Here is a 19,651-nt window from a genome sequence, read left to right as displayed (position 1 = left end):
CTTCCAAAGAACAACGAGGACTGATCTCCTTCAGAATGGACTGGTTGGATCTCCTTGCAGTCCAAGGGACTCTCAACAGTCTTCTCCAACACCACAGTTCAAAAGCATCAATTCTTCAGCACTCAGCTTTCTTCACAGTCCAACTCTCACATCCACACATGACCACTGGAAAAACCATAGCCTTGACTAGACGGACCTTTGTTGGCAAAGTAATGTCTCTGCTCTTGAATATGCTATCTCAGTTGGTCATAACTTTCCTTCCAAGGAGTAAGTGTCTTTTAATTTCATGGCTGCAGTCACCATCTGCAGTGATTTGGGAGCCCAAGAAAATAAAGTCTGACACTGTTTCCACTGTTTCCTCATCTATTTACCATGAAGTGATGGGACCGGATGCCATGATCTTGGTTTTCTGAATGTTGAGCATTAAGCCAACTTTTTCACTCTCCTCTTTCACTTTCATCAGCAGGCTCTTTAGTTCCTCTTCACTTTCTGCCATAAGGGTGGTGTCATCTGCATATCTGACGTGATTGGTGTTTCTCCCGGCAATCTTGATTCCAGCTTGTGCTTCTTCCAGCCCAGCGTTTCTCATGATGCACTCTGCATATAAGTTAAATAAACAGGGTGACAATATGCAGCCTTGACGTACTCCTTTTCCTATTTGGAACCAGTCTGTTGTTCCATGTCCAGTTCTAACTGTTGCTTCCTAACCTGCATACAGGTTTCTCAAGAGGCAGGTCAGGTGATCTGGTATTCCCATCTCTTGAAGAATTTCCCACTGTTTATTGTGATCCACACAGTCAAAGGCTTTGGCATAGTCAAGAAAGCAGAAATAGATGTTTCTCTGGAACTCTCTTCCTTTTTCCATGGTCCAGTGGATATTGGCAATTTGATCTCTGGTTCCTCTGCCTTTTCTAAAACCACCTTGAACACCTGGAAGTTCACGGTTCATGTATTACTGTAGCATGGCTTGGAGAATTTTAAGCATTACTTTACTAGCATGTGAGACGAGTACAATTGTGCAGTAATTTGAGCATTATTTGGCGTTGCCTTTCTTTGGGATTGGAATGAAAACTGATCTTTTCCAGTCCTGTGGCCACTGCTGAGTTTTCCACATTTGCTGGCATAGTGAGTGCAGCACTTTCACAGCATCATCTTTCAGGATTAGAAATAGCTCAACTGGAATTTCATCACCTTCACTAGCTTTGTTCGTAGTAATGCTTTCTAAGGTCCACTTGACTTCACATTCCAGGATGTCTGGCTCTAGGTGAGTGATCATACCATCGTGATTTTTAGTAACCACTTTTAAAGATCATAACACAGAGAAAATTTCTAGAAATATGACATGGTCTCATAGGATTTGTTCCCTATCCCCTCACCTCAATATAACAGGACTAGTGATCAAAATGGCCTTTCTGGCTTAATTAAAACAAAGAATAGAATTACCACAAACTACTACACAATTGCAGTCATCTCACATGCTAGTAAATAGTGGAGTTGGATCATGTCAGCTTCTGAAGTGTTTTCTTCCTTTGTCTCAGCATCCAGCACTTGTTTCTAGGCACCTTCTATATCTTGTTTTTATAAAAATACTAAAAATCAGTAATTATGAAAATTTATTTGCTTATATATTTCAAATCACACAAAATAGTCATGAACAACCAATGTCTGAGAAATGCAAAAGTGAGTTAATTACATATTTTATGATTTGGAAAGCATGGCTTGTTTTAGAAGTAATTTTTTCTTGTATGAATCTCTTCAGTACAACAATACTGCAGATGGAGTTTATAAAGTTTTCAGTGGAAAAGATGACATAAGCAAAGTTGCCAGAATTGACACATATAAAGGCAAAAAGTAAGTATTCAAGCAAAGTGTGTGTGTGTGTGTGTGTGTGTGTGTGAGACTAGGATACTCTAAGGCAGACAAGAAACTTATTTACCAACTGGTAAGGCACAGGCATCAACCTATGGAACAGAGCTGCCTATATCTCAGCCCTAGAAACTCCTGGTCTATCAGGCATTAACCCTTTAGTTGTGACAACTGATCACACTAGTGCATAGGTGCTGAGTATCCGCCCCACTGGAGGACTGATCTTGATGAACAAGTTTTCTTACATAAAGAAATCTAAAGGGACTGTTTCCATCTCTGCTGCATAACTGGTATTATCATACACCCTAAAATTACATAACTGCAAATGAAAAGGAAGAAAATCAATATGTCAACTCATCATTTTAGCATCCAGTATATCTTACTGATGTTTTATTTTTGGAGTTGGCGATGGACAGGAAGGCCTGGCGTGCTGTGATTCATGGGGTCGCAAAGAGTCGGACACGACTGAGCGACTGAACTGAGCATGAAATACAAAAACTGCTCATTCCCAGGACATGACAAAGTATGTCTGTAAATATGGCAGCTTAATGAATCCATGCCAATGCTTTCATGACTTTCTCTTTCAAAATTTTCTCAAAACGATTTTATTGATAACTCAGCTTTTTAAAATATTTATCAACACAAAATGGAATTATTATTTCCTGTTCTAAAACTGACATATTAAACTTGAAAAATAAAAAGCACACCTCCTGTGAAGTAGTAAATGAGATATGTTCATACAGCCATGATTTCCTACTTTTCCCTAACTCCTGCCTATTTATCTGGAGTACACCTAATTCATCGTGTCTAAAACAGGAAGAACCTCATTAAATATCAAGGGAGACAGAAGTTTCTCTTCAAAGTTAAAATTAGTTTTAGATCAGTGATTTCCTGACAAAGAATAAAGTAATCAAAATCAAAAGAGATGAAAATACTTTTATAGATTAATCCTTATGTGACACTCAGTTATCTAAAAGATTGCATAAAACTGTTAAATACTCATGGAATCCTTTTTCTTCTACAGAGACCATAATCACACCTTTTTTTTTAAAATAGAAAAGTCTAATGGAGGAAAAAAAAACATTTCTAAATGCTCATTTTAGGGGAATCACATCGGTGTCTGTATATAGAGGAAAGTGAGCATTGCTTCCATTTCAATATTAGAGAGAGATTTCGAGAATTACTAAGTGCTCCTAATTGGAGTAAGAATTTCACAAGAGTTTGAGATTAGGACAAGGTTACTTTAACTGACTATGGCAAGACTAAACATGGCAGACTGAGCAGCTTATTCTGTTTAAAAAAGAAGCAACAACTTGCCTTGACATCTTACTGGATGATATGTTAGGAGTGTGAAAAACTCATTTCCTATCACCAAAAAGTGTCTGAGTATGCAGAGGAACTATCACCACTATTGTTTTCATTGTTTCCATATATATATATATATATATATATATATATATATATATATATATATATATAAATATAAATATAATTTACATAGGTACCAGAGTATAAATTAATAAACTTTGCCCTATTTAAATGCCAGTTCACACAAGAGTTAAAAGAAGTGGAAAGTATAAATTGATTATCCATGTTTCTAATCTCCATTGATCCAATATCTGCTTCTCTTTCTCTGTCACATATAGGCTAATCAATAGTTATTATTTTAGCAGACTTACTGAATCATAATAATAGAAAAAGTGATGTGAGAAAGGTGCTCTTCAAATGATCATTTTCTTATTTCCTTTTTATTCCTAAGGCATCTCTCCTATTGGCCAAGTTATTGTGGAATGATTAATGGTACAGGTAAGAGCATATGCAAGTGAAAAAGAAAGTGTTAATCACTTAGCCCAGTCCAACTCTTTGCAACCCCATGGACTGCAGCCTGTGTCCAAAGAATTTTCCAGGCAAGAATACTGGAATGGGTAACCATTCCCTTCTACAGGGGATATCCTTGACCCAGAGATTGAATCCAGGTCGCCTACATCGCAGGCAGATTCTTTACCGTCTGTGCCATCAGGGAAGCCCAAAAGAGCATATGGTTTATGGTAATAATCACAGTGAAACCAACCGCTATTTCTCCAAAATCCACTTCCATATTTACAATGTTCTTGGAGTTGAGGGTATGCATTTACATATCTCTGTATCCCTACAACGTAATTCAGAGTCTCTATTTTTATGTAGGCTTAGAAAATGTATGTGTAATGTGATGAAATTTCTCAAAATTAGCCATCAGGATGAGCCTTTACTGCCTTCCAGGGAAATGTTTGTTTTGTACGCGTAATGAACTCCTTCCTGACCACAGAATAAAACATTAGAGAGGTTTAGAGTAGTGATTACACCTTTGTAAATACTGTATAGATAATCACTTAAACCTGAAAGAATTAAAATATCAACATAATTAAAACAGGTAAGTTATGCCTCCAAAGACTTCAAGCTGAAGTAGAATCAGTGAACTTTCCAGCAGAGCTCTATTTTGAATAAGATGGTCAGAAAGAGAGAGAAAAGAACAACAGCAACAAAAACAAGGTTACTGGTAACCTAACAATGAGAAATGTATGCAAAAATGAACATTCTGAATTAGAGTTAGGAAAAAGTACTATGCACTTAGATTTAGAGTATGGTTCAGTTCAGTTCAGTCGCTCAGTCATGTCCGACTCTGCTACCCCATGAATCACAGCATGCCAGGCCTCCCTGTCCACCAACAACTCCCAGTGGAGTTGCCAGCTGACTCACCAGGAAAGCCCAAGACTACTTCAGTGGGTAGCCTATCCCTTCTCTGGGGGATTTTCCCAACCCAAGTATCGAACCGGGGTCTCCTGCATTGCAGGCGGATTCTTTACCAACTGAGCTATTAGGGAAGCCCTGAAGAACAGTATAATGTTTATAAAGTCAATTAGGTAATACTTTATAGGAAAGTAATATTATAGAGATGAAAAATGTTAAATACAAAGTTAGATAAAGGTAGGGAATAAAAAGCAAACATAGGAAATGTTTACTTTTGCAAATGTGCTGATGAGTTTTGCATGTTTACTTAATTTTCTACTTTACTTAATTTTTAACACTCGTAGAAAAAAACCAGCAAAACCATTGTTAACTTTGCTTTGTAGTGCACTTTGAGTCATGAAGTGTATGAAGAAATTCTTTTCTAAGTAGCTCTTTCTGCCAATAAATTGTCATGTACCAATACCACTAACTCTAGTAATTTCATAAGCATAAACTTCATACTGTACCCTCAGATAGAGACAGAAATATACTGTTGTTTAGTCACTAAGTTCTATCTGACTCTCTTGCAACCCCATGGACTGTAGCCCTCCAGGTTCCCCTGTCCATGGGATTTCCCAGGCTAGAATGCTGGAGTGGGCTACCATTTCCTTCTGCAGGGGATCTTCCCGACCCTGGGATCAAACTTGTGTCTCCTGGACTGCAGGCAGACTCTTTACCACTGAGCCACCTGGGAAGCTGAAATATACTGTGCTTCTCCTAAATAGTAAAGGGGTCTTTATGGGTTTAAGAAAAAATTAAACATTGTTTTGTCCAAAACTAAGAAACAAAGATATTTTTTTAAAAAGCAGGTGGAAGTGAAGTGAAGTGAAGTCACTCAGTCATGTCTGACTCTTTGCGACCCCATGGGCTGTAGCCTACCAGGCTCCTCTGTCCATGGGATTTTCCAGGCAATAGCCCTGGAGTGGATTGCCATTTCCTTCTCCAGGGAATCTTCCCAACCCAGGGATCGAACCCGGGTCTCCTGCATTGTAGACAGACGCTTTACCATCTGAGCCACCAGGGAAGTGGACTTATTAATGATAATAACATAAATACATGAGCATCAGGCACAAAGTTAAAAGAAAGAAGAAAATAGCAGTAAAATTAACTAGGAGCAAAGGTTGATTAGACAGGCCAGGGTCTCTGATGAAACCCTGTGAGAGAGATTCTTGGTTACTGCACTAGGAAAAGAGACTAATGAAATGAAAAGGCTCTAAGGAGTTTTAATCATGATTTTGAAGTACTTCCTCTACCTTCTTCAACAAACTTAAAGAGGTATAAACTGATAATATTGATTTACATTTGAATGTACTAAAGAAAGAGAGCCTGGCTAACATCAGTTATCTTATGATCATGACCCACTGTAATTGCTGGTCTCTATGACATAATCTTCAATGATATTTCATGATTGTTTTTTACAGATTTTCAATGCATTCTTTTCTTTTATGACTAAGGTGTTGGGAAGGCAGTCATAGACAATGCCCATTCAGGAACAATCTTGGGAATTTAAGCTAATTTTTAATATTCCATACTCTCAATATCATGATCTAATTCACTGTGATCATCTGTTGCATTTCACTTATCACAGGAGTGGAAGTGTAATGTAATAAGATCACAAGGTTAGTGCAGCTACCAAAAAAGAGCATGTATTCATAATTGAAGGATAGGTTTTACTGTTTTGAACAAACACATTCAGTGGTGGCTCATTTTGGTGATATTCATTTGTGGAGTAAATGGAGGAACTGTCTAGCTATTTCTTCTTATATCCACTGTATGCCATGGATTATAACTATAGTGTTCACTTGCTAAGTTGTATCCGACTCTTTGCAATCCTATGAACTATAGCCTGCCAGGCTCCTCTGTCCATGGGATTTCCCAGGCAAGAATACTGGAGTGGGTTACCATTTCCTTCTCCACGGGGTCTTCCTAACCTAGGGATCGGATCCACATATCTTGGTTGGCAGACAGATTCGTTACCACTGAGCCACCTGGGAAGCCCTCATAACCATAGCAGAGATTCAATAAACTCAACAAATGTCCTTTTTAGTTTCATGTGTGCTCCCCCTGACATATTCAGGAAATTCTATTTAGTGAGAGAATTAAATAAATGACTTAAAAATATTAATCTGCTGTTAGGGCAGATGAATGAATCACTATTTAAAGTAAGAAGAACATTTACCAAACAGGAGTTCCAAATGAACCTCAAGGTAAGAAAAGTGCTACTTTACATATATGGTAGGGATTTCAAAAAGTAAACACAATCAAAGTTTTAACAACCTGTGGTTAAGCCATTGTACACATTTTAAACTTTATTTTTAAGGGATAGAAAAAGTTAACATGAATGGATACCAGTGAATGTGTATAGTATATAGACTTGTTGAATATGGTAGCTACTAGCCATATTTACACTTAAGCAGCCAGAACAAATAGAGATAGGCTGTAAGTAAATATTAGATCTAGAGTTTTGTTAATTATTATGTTGATTACATGTTTAAATTATATTTTGGATATGGTGGGTGATATAAAATATACCTGATACTTGTTTTATTTTTTAAATGTGGCTACTGGAGAATATCAATGTTATATGTACAGTTTGCATATTTCTCTTAACCAAGCTAAAATCAAGATTTCTAGATTTTTCTAGGACACATACTCCACCTAATCCCTTGCCATTGGCTTGATTTCTAAATAGACGGAGCCACATTTCCACCTTTCATTGAGAAGAATCAGCTACTACAATTCTTTTCCGCTGACATTTGCAGGTAAGACAGTCACTGATATAGTTCTGTAAGTCAGAATTCTTTCACCAAGTGACAAAACACAGACCCAGAAGTTCATACTTAATAATCATAGTATTTGAGAAAAATAAAATATATTCTCTAGGAAGTTTTTTCTTGATGTATTAAAAATAAATATAGAATTCATAATATGTTAATAAGCTTTTTAAAAAATTGAAAGTTATAGAAGAATATTTTGCATAATGCAAATCATTTTCTTCTTTTTCATTTCTAAGCAAGACATTCTCTTTCTTTTGCTAAACTAGTAAAATGGTAGGGCATGGCCCCACCATAGCAGCCTCATTCTCAGTGTGTTCACAGCATCCTCACAGACATCAAGGAACAGATTGTTCTTACAGAAAATCAATAAGGCAACAGAGATACTAAATGACGCAACAGAGCAATTAGACTTAATTGATATTTTTAGAACATTACATCCTAAGATAACCAGACTAATGTGTATTCATTTCAAGTGCACATGGAACATTCTAAAGGGTAGACCATAAACTAAGACATATAATAACCTCCAAAAAATGTAACAATTTCTAAGATGCTTAGAAATTACTTTAAGCATCTTTTATGACCACAATGGCATGAAACTAGAAATCAACCACAAAAAGAGAAATGAGAAAAAATGATTACATGGAGACTAAACAACATGCTACTAAGAAAGAAAAAAAATCTATGATGAAATCAGAGGAGATTAAAAATACCTTGAGACTAATGACAATGAAAATATAACCAAACAAAGTCTATGAGATGCAGCAACTGCAGTCATAAGAGGGATGTTTATAGCAATACAGGTCTCCCTCAAAAATCAGAAAAGTCTAAAACAAAGTAACTAGAATACACTCACACAATATACACAAAAATAAATGCAAAATGGCCTAAAAACCTAGTTATAAGAAACAACACCGTAAAACTCCTAGAAAAGGACCTAGGCAAAGTATTCTCTGACATAAATAGCAGCAATGTTTTCTTAGGTTAGTGTGCCAGCGCAATAGAAGTAAAAGCAAAAACAAACAAATAAGACCTAATAAAACTCAGAAGCTTTTGCATAGCAAAGGAAACCACAAACAAAATCTAAAAAGGACTTACAGCCTGGGAAAAATTATTCACAATCAAACTCAAAAGGGTTTAGTCTCCAAGAGATACAAACAGCTGACACAGCTCAATATCAAAACAACAACAACCCAATCAAAAAATGGGCCGAAGACCCTAAATAGACATTTCTCCAAAGAAGACATACAGATGACTAATAGGCATGTGAAAAAAATGTTCAACATTGCTAGTTAGCAGAGAAATGCAAATCAAAACTGCAGTGAGGTATCACTTCACACCAGTCAGAATAACCATCATCAAAGCAGCTACAAATAAATTCTAGAGAGGATGTGGAGGAAAAGGAACCCTTCTATACTGTTGATGAGAATGTAAACTGGTGCAGTAGTTTTGGAAAACAGAATGGAGGTTCCTTAAAAAATATAAATAGAGTTGCCAGCAATCTTACTCCTGAACATATACCCAGAAAAGACAAAAACTCTAATTAGAAAAGGTATATGCACCCCAGTCTCTTAGCAGCACTATTTATAACAGGCAAGATATGCAAGCAACCTAAATGCCCATTAACAGCTGAATGGATAAAGACCTGGTGTATATATACAAGGGACCATTATTCAAGACATAAAAAGAATGAAATAATGCCATCTACAGCAACATGGATGAATCTACTGATTACCATATTAAGTGAAGTAAGTCAGAGAAAGACAAATATCATATGATATCACTTGTTTGTGGAATCTTAAAAAATGGTACAAATAAACTCATTTACAAAACAGAAACAGTTTCACAGACACAGAACATCAACTGACAGTTGCCAAAGGCGAAAGTGGAAGAGGGATAAACTAGGAGTCTGGAATTGACATAGACATACTACTCTATATAAAATAAGCAACAAGGTCCTAGTGTAACACAGGAACTAGACTCCATACCTTGTAATAACCTATAATGGAAAAGAATCTGAAAAAGAATGTGAAACTCTTTTGCAACCTCATGGATTGTAGCCCTCTGTCCAGGGAATTCTTCAGGCAAGCATACTGGAGTGGATTGCCATTTCCTCCTCCAGGGGATCTTCCCAACCCAGAGATCAAACCCAGGTCTCCTGTACTGCAGGCAGATATTTTACCACCTGAGCCACAAGGGAAGTCCAGTCACATAAATATTTAATCTATATAAGAAAGTAGCTCTGAAAATGCCTTCAATATAACTACTCCATAGTAATTTTGAAACAAAAATTATTTTCAGAAGAGTTTGAAAACAAACTGGAGAAGGAAATGGCAACCCACTCCAGTACTCTTGCCTGGAAAATTCCATGGACAGAGGAGCCTGGTAGGATATAGTCCATGGGGTTGCAAAGAGTCGGACATGACTGAGCGACTTCACTTCACTTGAAAACAAAGGTAAAAATAGTTCATACTCAGGGAGGTATTGAGCCCTGGTGTGTCATAAAATGGGCTTCCCTGGTGGCTCAGACAGTAAAGAATCTGCCTGCAATGCAGGAGACTTGGGTTCGATCCCTGAGTTGGGAAGATGCCCTGGAGAAAGGAATAGCTACCCACTACAGTATTCTTGCCTGAAAGAATTCCATGGACAGAGGATTACAAGAACTTTTTTTTCTAGGGAATTAAGCAAGAATTCTAACAAGATTATATCGAGATTTTCTAATTTAAAGCAATAATACAAATTAAAAAAAAAAAAAAATCTCCAGAATGAAGTTGAGGTTCCCCAAATGAAGCTCTTTCTTATCTGTGTTTAGGTCATTTTACGCTGTGTTTGGAGCCGAAATTAATCTAAAAGGAATCCCTGTGTATAGATTTGTTCTTCCATCCAGAGTTTTTGCATCTCCACTTCAAAATCCAGACAACCATTGTTTCTGCACAGAAAAAATTATCTCCAAGGATTGCACCTTATATGGTGTGCTAGATATTAGCAAATGCAAAGAAGGTATGCAAAAGTTCTCATGTCACAATTCATGGCCTAATCTGCAATATTCTTTAAAATGTAAACTTCACTCAGGATTCCTTTTCTACAAGAAATCTAAAGTGAGAAAGCAGTAAGGGCAGAAAGTAAGGGTAATAGTAGGATTTTTTTTTTCATTTTTGTCCCACTTTCAAGGCCCCAGTTGTTTCCGTGTTGCAAAATTTCATTTAGATAAAACCACACTGATATTTCCCTGAGCTACTTTAGAAAATGTCTCTTTAGGTCCTCTGCTCATTTTTTAATTGCGTTATTTTTTCAGTTGTGTGCATTCCTTGTATATTTTGGATGTTAATCATGTGTTTTGCAAATATTTTCTCCCATTCATTAGGCAGCTTTTCATTTTTGACAGTTCCCTTTTCTGTACAGAATCTCTGCTCCTTTTAGATATAGAGCAAAATGAAAATAATTCTCAGAATACTCTGAGCATCCCAACTTATCTGTCTGACATTTTTCTAACTTTTTTATGCTAGGAAATGGTAAATAAAAGTAAGCATATTTCAAGATGTCTCTGAAACAAAAGTTGATTCAATCAATAAATTGGGAGTCTCTCTCATTTTGCTCATCTTCATGTTGGAGTAGGTGAGAATAAAGAAAGAAAAGCCTAGTAGGTGATAATAAAGAAAGAAAAGCCTCTTAAATAAATTCTCAGAGACATATTACTGCCTGAAACATGAAGGTATATGGTTGTATTAATAACTATGTGTTCAGTAGCTAAGCTTTATATATTGAAAATAAACACTGAAGGGATAAACAACTGAAGTTTATGTTTTATTTCTGATCAAAAGTGATCAGATGTAATACTTTTCCCTCACCCTTATCCCTCAATTTCTATTCAAAGCAACCCTATGTTTCTTTTTCTATTTTTTTAAGTTAAAAAGCTTTATTTTCAAGGAAATCTTTTCTGCGTGCTATATGAAATGAGGAAAATAATTTATCCCAAATGTTTCTTAAACACTGTTTTCAGGAAGACCTGTGTACATTTCACTTCCTCATTTTCTACATGCAAGTCCTGAAATTGCAGAACCTATTGAAGGCTTAAGTCCAAATGAAGAGGAACATAGCACATACTTAGATGTTGAACCTGTAAGCAAATATATTATTGATCTGATTGGTTTAGTACATTTTACTGAAAGAAAAATTAAATTTTCTTCTTTCTGTTAATCATATTTATGATATTTATTATATCACAATATAGATAAATTAATTTTTTTAGTGAATTATAGTTGATTTACAATGCCATATAATTGCAGGTGTATAGCAAAGTGGTTTAGTCATATTTATATATATATATATATATTTCAGATTCTTTTCCCTTATTAAAAAATACTGAGTGTAGTTCCCCGTGGTATATAGTAGACTCTTGTTGGTTATCTAGTCTACATAGAGTGATGTGTGTATATTTACTTACTTTTACTTCAAGGAAAATAATGTTGGCTATCTTCCTATTGTTGCTTATGAAATGCCAAAGTAACTCTATTTTACTTTTTCAACATATAAAATTTTATAAGCATTTTTAATTGTTCATAATTCATGAATAGAAATGATGTTATTATTATAATTGAATTAAAACAATTTAGTATAAATTACAATCTTATTCTCATTTTATACTTAACTGTGAATATTGCTTATATGAGGGGACACTGTAGATTGCAAGGAACTGAAAGATTTTATGGGTATATGTGCATTTAAAGCAAGATATACATAGCATCTAGAAAAATCTATTAGGTTTCCTGTACTGTAACAGTTTCAACTTTTAATTTATTTCAAATATTCTTTTCAAAAGTTAAATGGCATGCCAGAATTTTAGTAGCCACATTTCATTTTAAATAATACTAGAAGTAATGCTGTAATTATACTGATGATACACAGGTTCTGACTGAATATATTTTTGACCATATATAGTTCAGGATTTAAACTGACTATATGAGTTCACTAATATTGTTGATTTCCCAAAACCAATCACATAAATATCACAGATCTAACGAAAACCTTGATAGCAGTTTGAGCAAAGAAATTGTGTGTGTGCATATATACACATGTGTGTATACACTCGTGCATATACACATAAAATGTAATTATGAAGTTTTATGTACATAATATTTAATATGTTCAATTAATTAATTAATTTCATAAGTTTTAAGTACTACAGTTTCCCCTTAATTTCTATAACAATAAGTTTTGGCTATTGTAAGTGAATTATTTAAAAGAAGTTGGTGATTCTTTTAGTTTCTCTCTTTTTAGATAACTGGATTCACTCTACAATTTGCACAACGGCTGCAGATCAATATACTAGTTAAGCCAGCAAAAAATATTGTGTGAGTCTCTTAAACAGGTTCATTAAATTTTTAGTATTTTCTTGTCAGAAAGTGAATATATGTATGAAATTAAGCAGAAATAGTACAAAATTAAAACTTCTCTTTGGCTTAATATCATGAAATAATTACTAAATGCTTATAACTTTGTAATTTAGAATTATATCTAGTACCTATTGAAATGGGATTTATACATATTCTGGTATTAGCACTTGGTGACACTGCTCATTTTGCTAGTTGTCCAAATACTTCCATAACAATTGTTTTTAAAATTCAAGTTTACTGGGTATAAATTATCAAAAGGGAAAATATATACTTACAAAAAGTCAATCTAGTTAGAAATCTGTATTAGAAAGATTTATAAGAATGAAAGATGTCTGAGAAACAGACATATTAAAATTTAAATGATTCATTACAGGGAATAAGAAACAGGAATTTGTAATTTTTTAGAATTTTTTAAAATGTTCAGAAATTTCTGAACACTTATTTACACTAGCAGTTACTAACATTTGTATTAAATATTTGTATTATTTTAGTATATATTTTCATAGTTATTTTCAATGTTTATTACAGAGCATTAAAGGGTCTGAAGCAGAACTATTTGGTGCCTATTCTTTGGCTTAATGAGGTTAGTATTTTTATCTGTTAGTCACCAAAAATGATAAACATAGAAAAAGCTCTCAAAGTTTGAAAATAGAATATACATGTATAGAATTTGAAGTTGTATATGTTCCATTACTTATATGAGCGAGTTTATATATTATTAAATATATAAATATTTTCAGAGAACCAAGTTACACAGAAATATCAAAGTTTACATTAGTTTCCAGTGCTTTTATTTCTGGAAGATGAAGTACTTCCTAAAATTTTAGATTATTTTCATAATACGACTAGAAAACATTTTTCTTATCATACTGCTTGTGCTAAGAAAGAGGCATGGATATATGTAACTCCAAGAATTCACTGTGAATATTATAGTGCTAATAAAAGCAAGTCAAGCTTATAATGAGCAAGTAAGAATAGATGTCAGCAGTCTATCCAAGTACCTGACAAGATATTTTTAGTACAAATCATGGAGTCCATTAACCACAGAATTAGGAAAAGCACTGCAGAAATCTTTAGAGGAAAGAAACTATCGACCTTTGCCATTTCCCTCTGTCACTAGGAAACATCCTTTGGAAAACTTAAAGATATTTCCATGAGACTGTTGTATAGATCAATAAAGTCAGTGCATATAACATGTTCAAGGGAGGAAAATTGTATTTCTCTCTAAATATTCAACCTTGACATTTATTGCCTTCTTTGATATACAAAAGGACTTTCATTGGCTTTTCTTATGAAGATAACTAACACAGTGTTTTCATAAAGGATTGATACAAAAGTGGAGAGTTTTGAGTAACTTGTTAAGCTAATGAAATGAAATAATGCTAATAGTTATCTTGATTGCAGACTGCCACTATTGGTGATGAGAAGGCAGAAATGTTCAGAAATCAAGTGACTGGAAAAATAAATCTCCTTGCCCTGATAGAAATGATCTTAATGAGTGTTGGTGCAGTGATATTTATTGCTTTTACAATATCATACTGTTCATGTAGACTGAAGAATGCAAAATAAGTAAGTAAAATATATAACAATATATATATGGCTTTAGTAACATTCATTTATATATTACTTGCTATATCATCAAAAAGGGGTTACAAGTTAGGCTGTAAATATTTCTGCACATGTCTGGCCAACTATCATTTCTGATACATCCTTGAAGTTTTGAAGCTTAATGAAAATTAAAACATCAATGAATCCGGGAGGAATGGGCTAAAACAGGAAATTGTCACACGATGTGTAACAAAGAATATTGCACAAAAGCTATATATGTACTTCTTATTTCTAGCTAGTTAATTATATTAAAATTACAGCTAATTAACAGGTCACTAAGGAAATTTATGTAAAATTGAAGATGGTGGATATTTGGGGAGACTGGAATTTACAAGGGAAGAGAAAATAAAAAGGAAAAGTAAATAAGCTAAAAATTAATGACAAATGAAAACAATAAATGATAGAGATAAAATATGCCACTTTAAAATGAAAATAGTGTATTAATATGAACAGGATTGTTGCATATATACATGCTATCCAAAATCACAATGTGCACCACAAATGTGTAATGTGGAGCCCTAATGAATGATTACAATACATGAGCTTAAATTGAATATAAAAGTACAAGAAAACAGAAGACAAACAATGTTTGTAACAAAATAATGTTACTCAAAACTTACAGGAAAAATCAGATAAATACAGACAGATTTGAGTTTTGGCAAAAACTATAGAGGTGTTTTAAGCCTCTGTGCTTTAGATGTGCTTTAGGCACATGCCCTCTTATACACAGAGGAATGAATGCCTGAGTGTATCTTCCCTAAGCCTTTCTTTAATAATCATACATGGCATAGGTGTGACCCATAGTTTCTATCCACCATCTTTCCAGGAACATCAAAAAATATATACAATCAAAGTAAAAGCAATTTACTTGCTATGAAAAACCATAACTTAAAACAAGTCTTGTTGCTATATGCTTCCAGTCCAAGTGCAGATTTTAAGTTGTCTTATGTACAAATTCTGGAGCTGCTATTGATAATTACTGAGCTTTTAGTATGTGCCAAAGTCATGGTAATGATTTTACACGAATTATCACAGCTATTCCCTAATAATATTTTATGAGTTTCCAATAAGCAAGGATTCATTAGCATCCATTGTAAATTATGGAGTCATTTCAGAAAGTCATAAATTTAAACAGCAAAATTGTCCATTTTTCAAAGTGTGATATCAGTCAAAGTGAATGTCAAGAAAAATTAAATGGAAAATTTGGACCAATTTTTTTTTTTATTATGAGATTTTGAGTTTGAGCCTAGGAAGGCACCTCAATCTTTCTTTCTGATTTCTGTCACTACTTACTAAAAAGAAGACAGGACAATTCTGCCTACAATCCATTTGATAAGAATGTATTCAAAATGCTAAACTAATACACTCACATCGTAACACATAAAGGATATATTGCATCACCTTTAAGACCTGTCATCAGTCTAATAATAATTAAACAAAGTAATCCAATTTATATAATAAACAAAAAGATCATCCACTGAAAAATTAAAATATAATAAGTTTGTTCAAGTGGAAAAACATGCTTTTCAAAATGAAGTACAATAGTGGTAAATTTTTTTCTATATTGTTCTCTACTGAAACTACATGAACAATTTCATCAGTGCTTAATGAGCCCTGAACATCAGTTATCATGGTTTTGTACCTGGCTATATGAAGGCGAAAGACTGAAAACTTCCCAGAGTTCCTTTCTCAACATGTATTAATATACTGGTTTGCCTCAACATCTGATTGTTACAAGGAAAATTATTGCTTTTTACACAATGATGTATCTTTTTTTTTTCTTTACAGATAGAGAAGAACATTTTTTATGTAGATTAATTTATTTACTAGATTTAGAAAAATCCCAGATAATAGATTTTCTTAAAACAAGCCTCAGTTTTGAATATCACAATAATTATGCCTTTTGGAAGATTTATAGATAATTGAAAAAGAAGGAGATGGATGTACTAGTGGGAATAAAGCAAAGATGGTAGAGTGAAGGTGTGGTTTTACTCAATGGATCACAAAGAGAACAAGCCAACAGTCTTTTCTAAAGTACCAGTACATACACCACTAAACGGAGGAGGGTCTGAAGGGACAGCAAGGAGTGGAAATGCTCATGCAGAGCAGATTTAATGAGTGACCCTCCTTATCTGACTGTGTGCAGCTCTTGAGAGCTGGGGAGGAAACTTCCATGTTCCCTGGAATGGGAAAATAATTGCTTTATCCATAAAGTGCATCACAGAATCTTTCTCTCCAGCTTGAGAAATTGGGCTAATCACTAGAAAATATGACACTTTCAGTACAGAATTTAAACATTACCTGTTTCATTTTTCCACAGCTTTCCAGTAAGAACTTACCTTTCTTTTCCTTTCCAGGAAGCAAATGAGTCTTTGTGCACCAGTTACATCAGGACCATTATTAATATCGACCTACAAAATGAAGATTTAATATACTTTATTTTTGCAAAATATACCTTATAGTTGAATAACTTGTGTCACTTTTTTTTTTGCACTGAGCAGTAGCACATTTCAAAGGATTATTAAAATGTCATTAAAATCCATACTTTGAACAACAACAAAAGCACCTTTTAAAATTCAACATGTTCACAATGGAATGGATTTCAGTTTCTACAGATGTGGCTTGGGTACAATCCAGTATTTTTATTTCTCCATGGGATCTTCCCAACCCAGGGATTGAACCCAGGCCTCCTGCATTACAGATGGATTCTTTACCAGCTGAGCCACCAGGAAAGCCCAGCTCTTCTGGAAATCTGAGCTAATTTTCATCTTTCTGCTCAGCTGCATACAGCTTGTGCTTGGAAACTTCAGAATGCTGAGCTATTACTAAGAGGGGTAAATGATAATGCAGATATTAAGGGGTGGAAGATCATCAAGCACATAATGTGCATTCAGAGTTATTTGTTGTACTATTTCTTGCTTTCATAGTCACCCCAGAAAGACTGGTTTCAAACATTAAAAGATGCTATTTCGCAAAATCTTGCGCTTTGTGCAATTCCTGTTGTGTCACAAAACATTTACTCTAGTTTTCTATCTGATTATTCTATCTGAATTTTTATTTCTTATGACTCTCTATTTCCTTCTGAAATATTATTTCTAAATTCAACCTTAACAAGATTTTTCCTTAGCTAATTTTTGAGCCAGTTTGGGGAAAATGAAATAAAAAGATACGTGGCCATGCTTTAGAGTCACAGGACTTAAAATCTAGATGATGAAGGATCTTTCCTTTTCATTAGATGACATGTTGGTAGGAAACCCTGCTTTCCTCAGCAGGGGTTCACTACTGGTTGAGACCACAAGTCCTCCTAAAAAGGCTCCCCATAGAAAGGAAGATAGATCACATTCTTCTCTGTGTTTTAAACACAGGTTTATAGCATAAACTGTTAGTAACTAGTTTGCTTGGATAATAAAATCCAGAATAATTTAGTTTCCTCATGTAAGCTGCCAGGCTAAACCCTGAAAACCTCACACTGAGATACCACCAATTCAGAATGATATTTTGAAAATCTGAAGATACTCAAAACATATTGATGTAATGTCCTTGCATTTAATTGGGAGGGAAAAAGTAACCTCCCAATGTATGAACCAAGACATTCTCTTCAGATACTTAAAAGTCTACTCTCTTTGCATTAGGATATTTGTGGACATTCTAGTCTAAGAGAAATACAAAGGAAACTTTACTTCTTAAACTAAGTAGGACTGGATGCTGTAAAGTAGAAACTCTTCAAAAGAAGTGGATGAAAATTACATATCTACCTCATGGCAGAACTACATAACCAATCAATAATTCATTTTTAAATTTTCATATGAAATGCATCCCATTGTATGTAGGTACCAGGAAAATGATTTTCACTTATGTGTCTATAGGTAAATACATGCATATTCTAAACTCTATCATTCCTCACCATGTTTTCTCTAAACTCTATATATTATTTATAAAAGGAACAAGAACTCATACTCAAACATTAGCAAAATACATGAAAAATACCCAATAAAAAATATACTTCCTTTAATACATGAGACATAGATTTTTTACATGAAAAATGGATTTGGATGTGTGTATGTTTCTGTGTGAATGTGCGTGTGCTGAGTTGGGAGTGGCATTTTTGAAAATGTATTAAACATGTGACTTGTTTGACCAAGGCAAAGTGTCAATGTACACATGGATGAATCTTCATTCTTTACTCCATAGAAAATCTGTACTATTTGGTAAAGTGGCATATTTGCATTCTAGAGTATGCTTAATCTCTATTAAACTATAGTTGTTCAAAACTGAAGTTTGAAAACGAATAGCATGTGCAAAGGAGTTAACCTAAGTTAGGAATCTATAGCATCTTAAAATGGGTGTGCGCTGAAAAGAATGTGAAGAAAGAGAACAATCTACACGACTTTCAGTTTTCAGGAAAAGTAGTATAATTTAAAGGAGAAAAAGGTGTAGTAATAAGGAAAGCTGGTTATCCATGAAAATTTGTTCTTGTGAAAATGCTGGATATTTGCATTTGGAATTTTCCACATGTATTAATCTGTCTATCATAACCCATTATCAACGTCTGAACTATACACTGACCATATTTAGAGCTGGAGTTTGTTGCAGGTGTGTTTCAACGGTCAGTTCAGAGTTTCAGGTTGAAGTTCAATATATCAGATACACTGTGACTGCTTTCTCTTTGTCTGCCTCTTCAGGCCCATCTACAACTTTAAATAACCACTCCACTTAAATAATCACTGTCTATTACATATTTCTGCATATACAAATGGGATTACCTGTTTGCTTTTCTGAATTATTCGCAGTAAGCTTAGCTAATGAACTAATAAGGAGTTAGTGTTGAATACTGGTATCAAATACATACAGGCATACCCTGCTTTTTCCTTTCCTATCTCGAAGGCAGCTGCAGTTTTAAATATTTGTGAAAATAAAAACTCCCTCTATTAGAAAATGATTTGCTTTCCATTTATAATTTTAAATGTGCTTTACTTCAATACTGTTTGATATGCTACTATAATTGTCTATTTGCTGTTCTGTCTATATACCAGTTTTGACATATTAACTCCTGTTTTCTTTTCCCAACTGTTCTCAGATGCTAGTAAGCTTATATGCAAATATTTCAAAAATGCTCCATTCTACACTCTCAAGAAGAGAACTGTGACATAGTTAGGACAGACATAAATGTTTTAAAGTCTTGTTTTTTAACTGTGTGAAATCCGAGTCAGATGCATTAGCGTTACCTATAAACTTGCTAAA

At 34.3% G+C, this 19,651-nt stretch overlaps 1 protein-coding gene across 3 annotated transcripts in view; it reads left to right on the top strand.

The window, feature by feature from the left end:
- LOC138080338 (platelet glycoprotein 4-like) overlaps nucleotides 1-17,368 on the top strand; it is a 40,517-nt gene extending 23,149 nt beyond the window's left edge. For all 3 annotated transcript variants that reach the window (XM_068973329.1, XM_068973327.1, XM_068973328.1), the window contains 9 exons: nucleotides 1,760-1,851; nucleotides 3,626-3,672; nucleotides 7,325-7,394; nucleotides 10,222-10,409; nucleotides 11,410-11,528; nucleotides 12,687-12,760; nucleotides 13,331-13,385; nucleotides 14,207-14,371; nucleotides 16,768-17,368. In XM_068973329.1, the coding sequence (XP_068829430.1) occupies nucleotides 1,760-1,851; nucleotides 3,626-3,672; nucleotides 7,325-7,394; nucleotides 10,222-10,409; nucleotides 11,410-11,528; nucleotides 12,687-12,760; nucleotides 13,331-13,385; nucleotides 14,207-14,371 (810 nt within the window). In that variant the 3' untranslated portion in view covers nucleotides 16,768-17,368. The remainder of the gene's footprint in view (nucleotides 1-1,759; nucleotides 1,852-3,625; nucleotides 3,673-7,324; nucleotides 7,395-10,221; nucleotides 10,410-11,409; nucleotides 11,529-12,686; nucleotides 12,761-13,330; nucleotides 13,386-14,206; nucleotides 14,372-16,767) is intronic.
- The last annotated feature ends 2,283 nt before the right edge of the window (nucleotides 17,369-19,651 follow it).

The sequence above is a fragment of the Capricornis sumatraensis genome, chromosome 5, assembly GCF_032405125.1.
Source record: "Capricornis sumatraensis isolate serow.1 chromosome 5, serow.2, whole genome shotgun sequence".
Classification (NCBI taxonomy): domain Eukaryota; kingdom Metazoa; phylum Chordata; class Mammalia; order Artiodactyla; family Bovidae; genus Capricornis; species Capricornis sumatraensis.
Note: the sequence above shows the minus strand (reverse complement) of the source record. Positions and strands in the feature narration are given on the sequence as shown.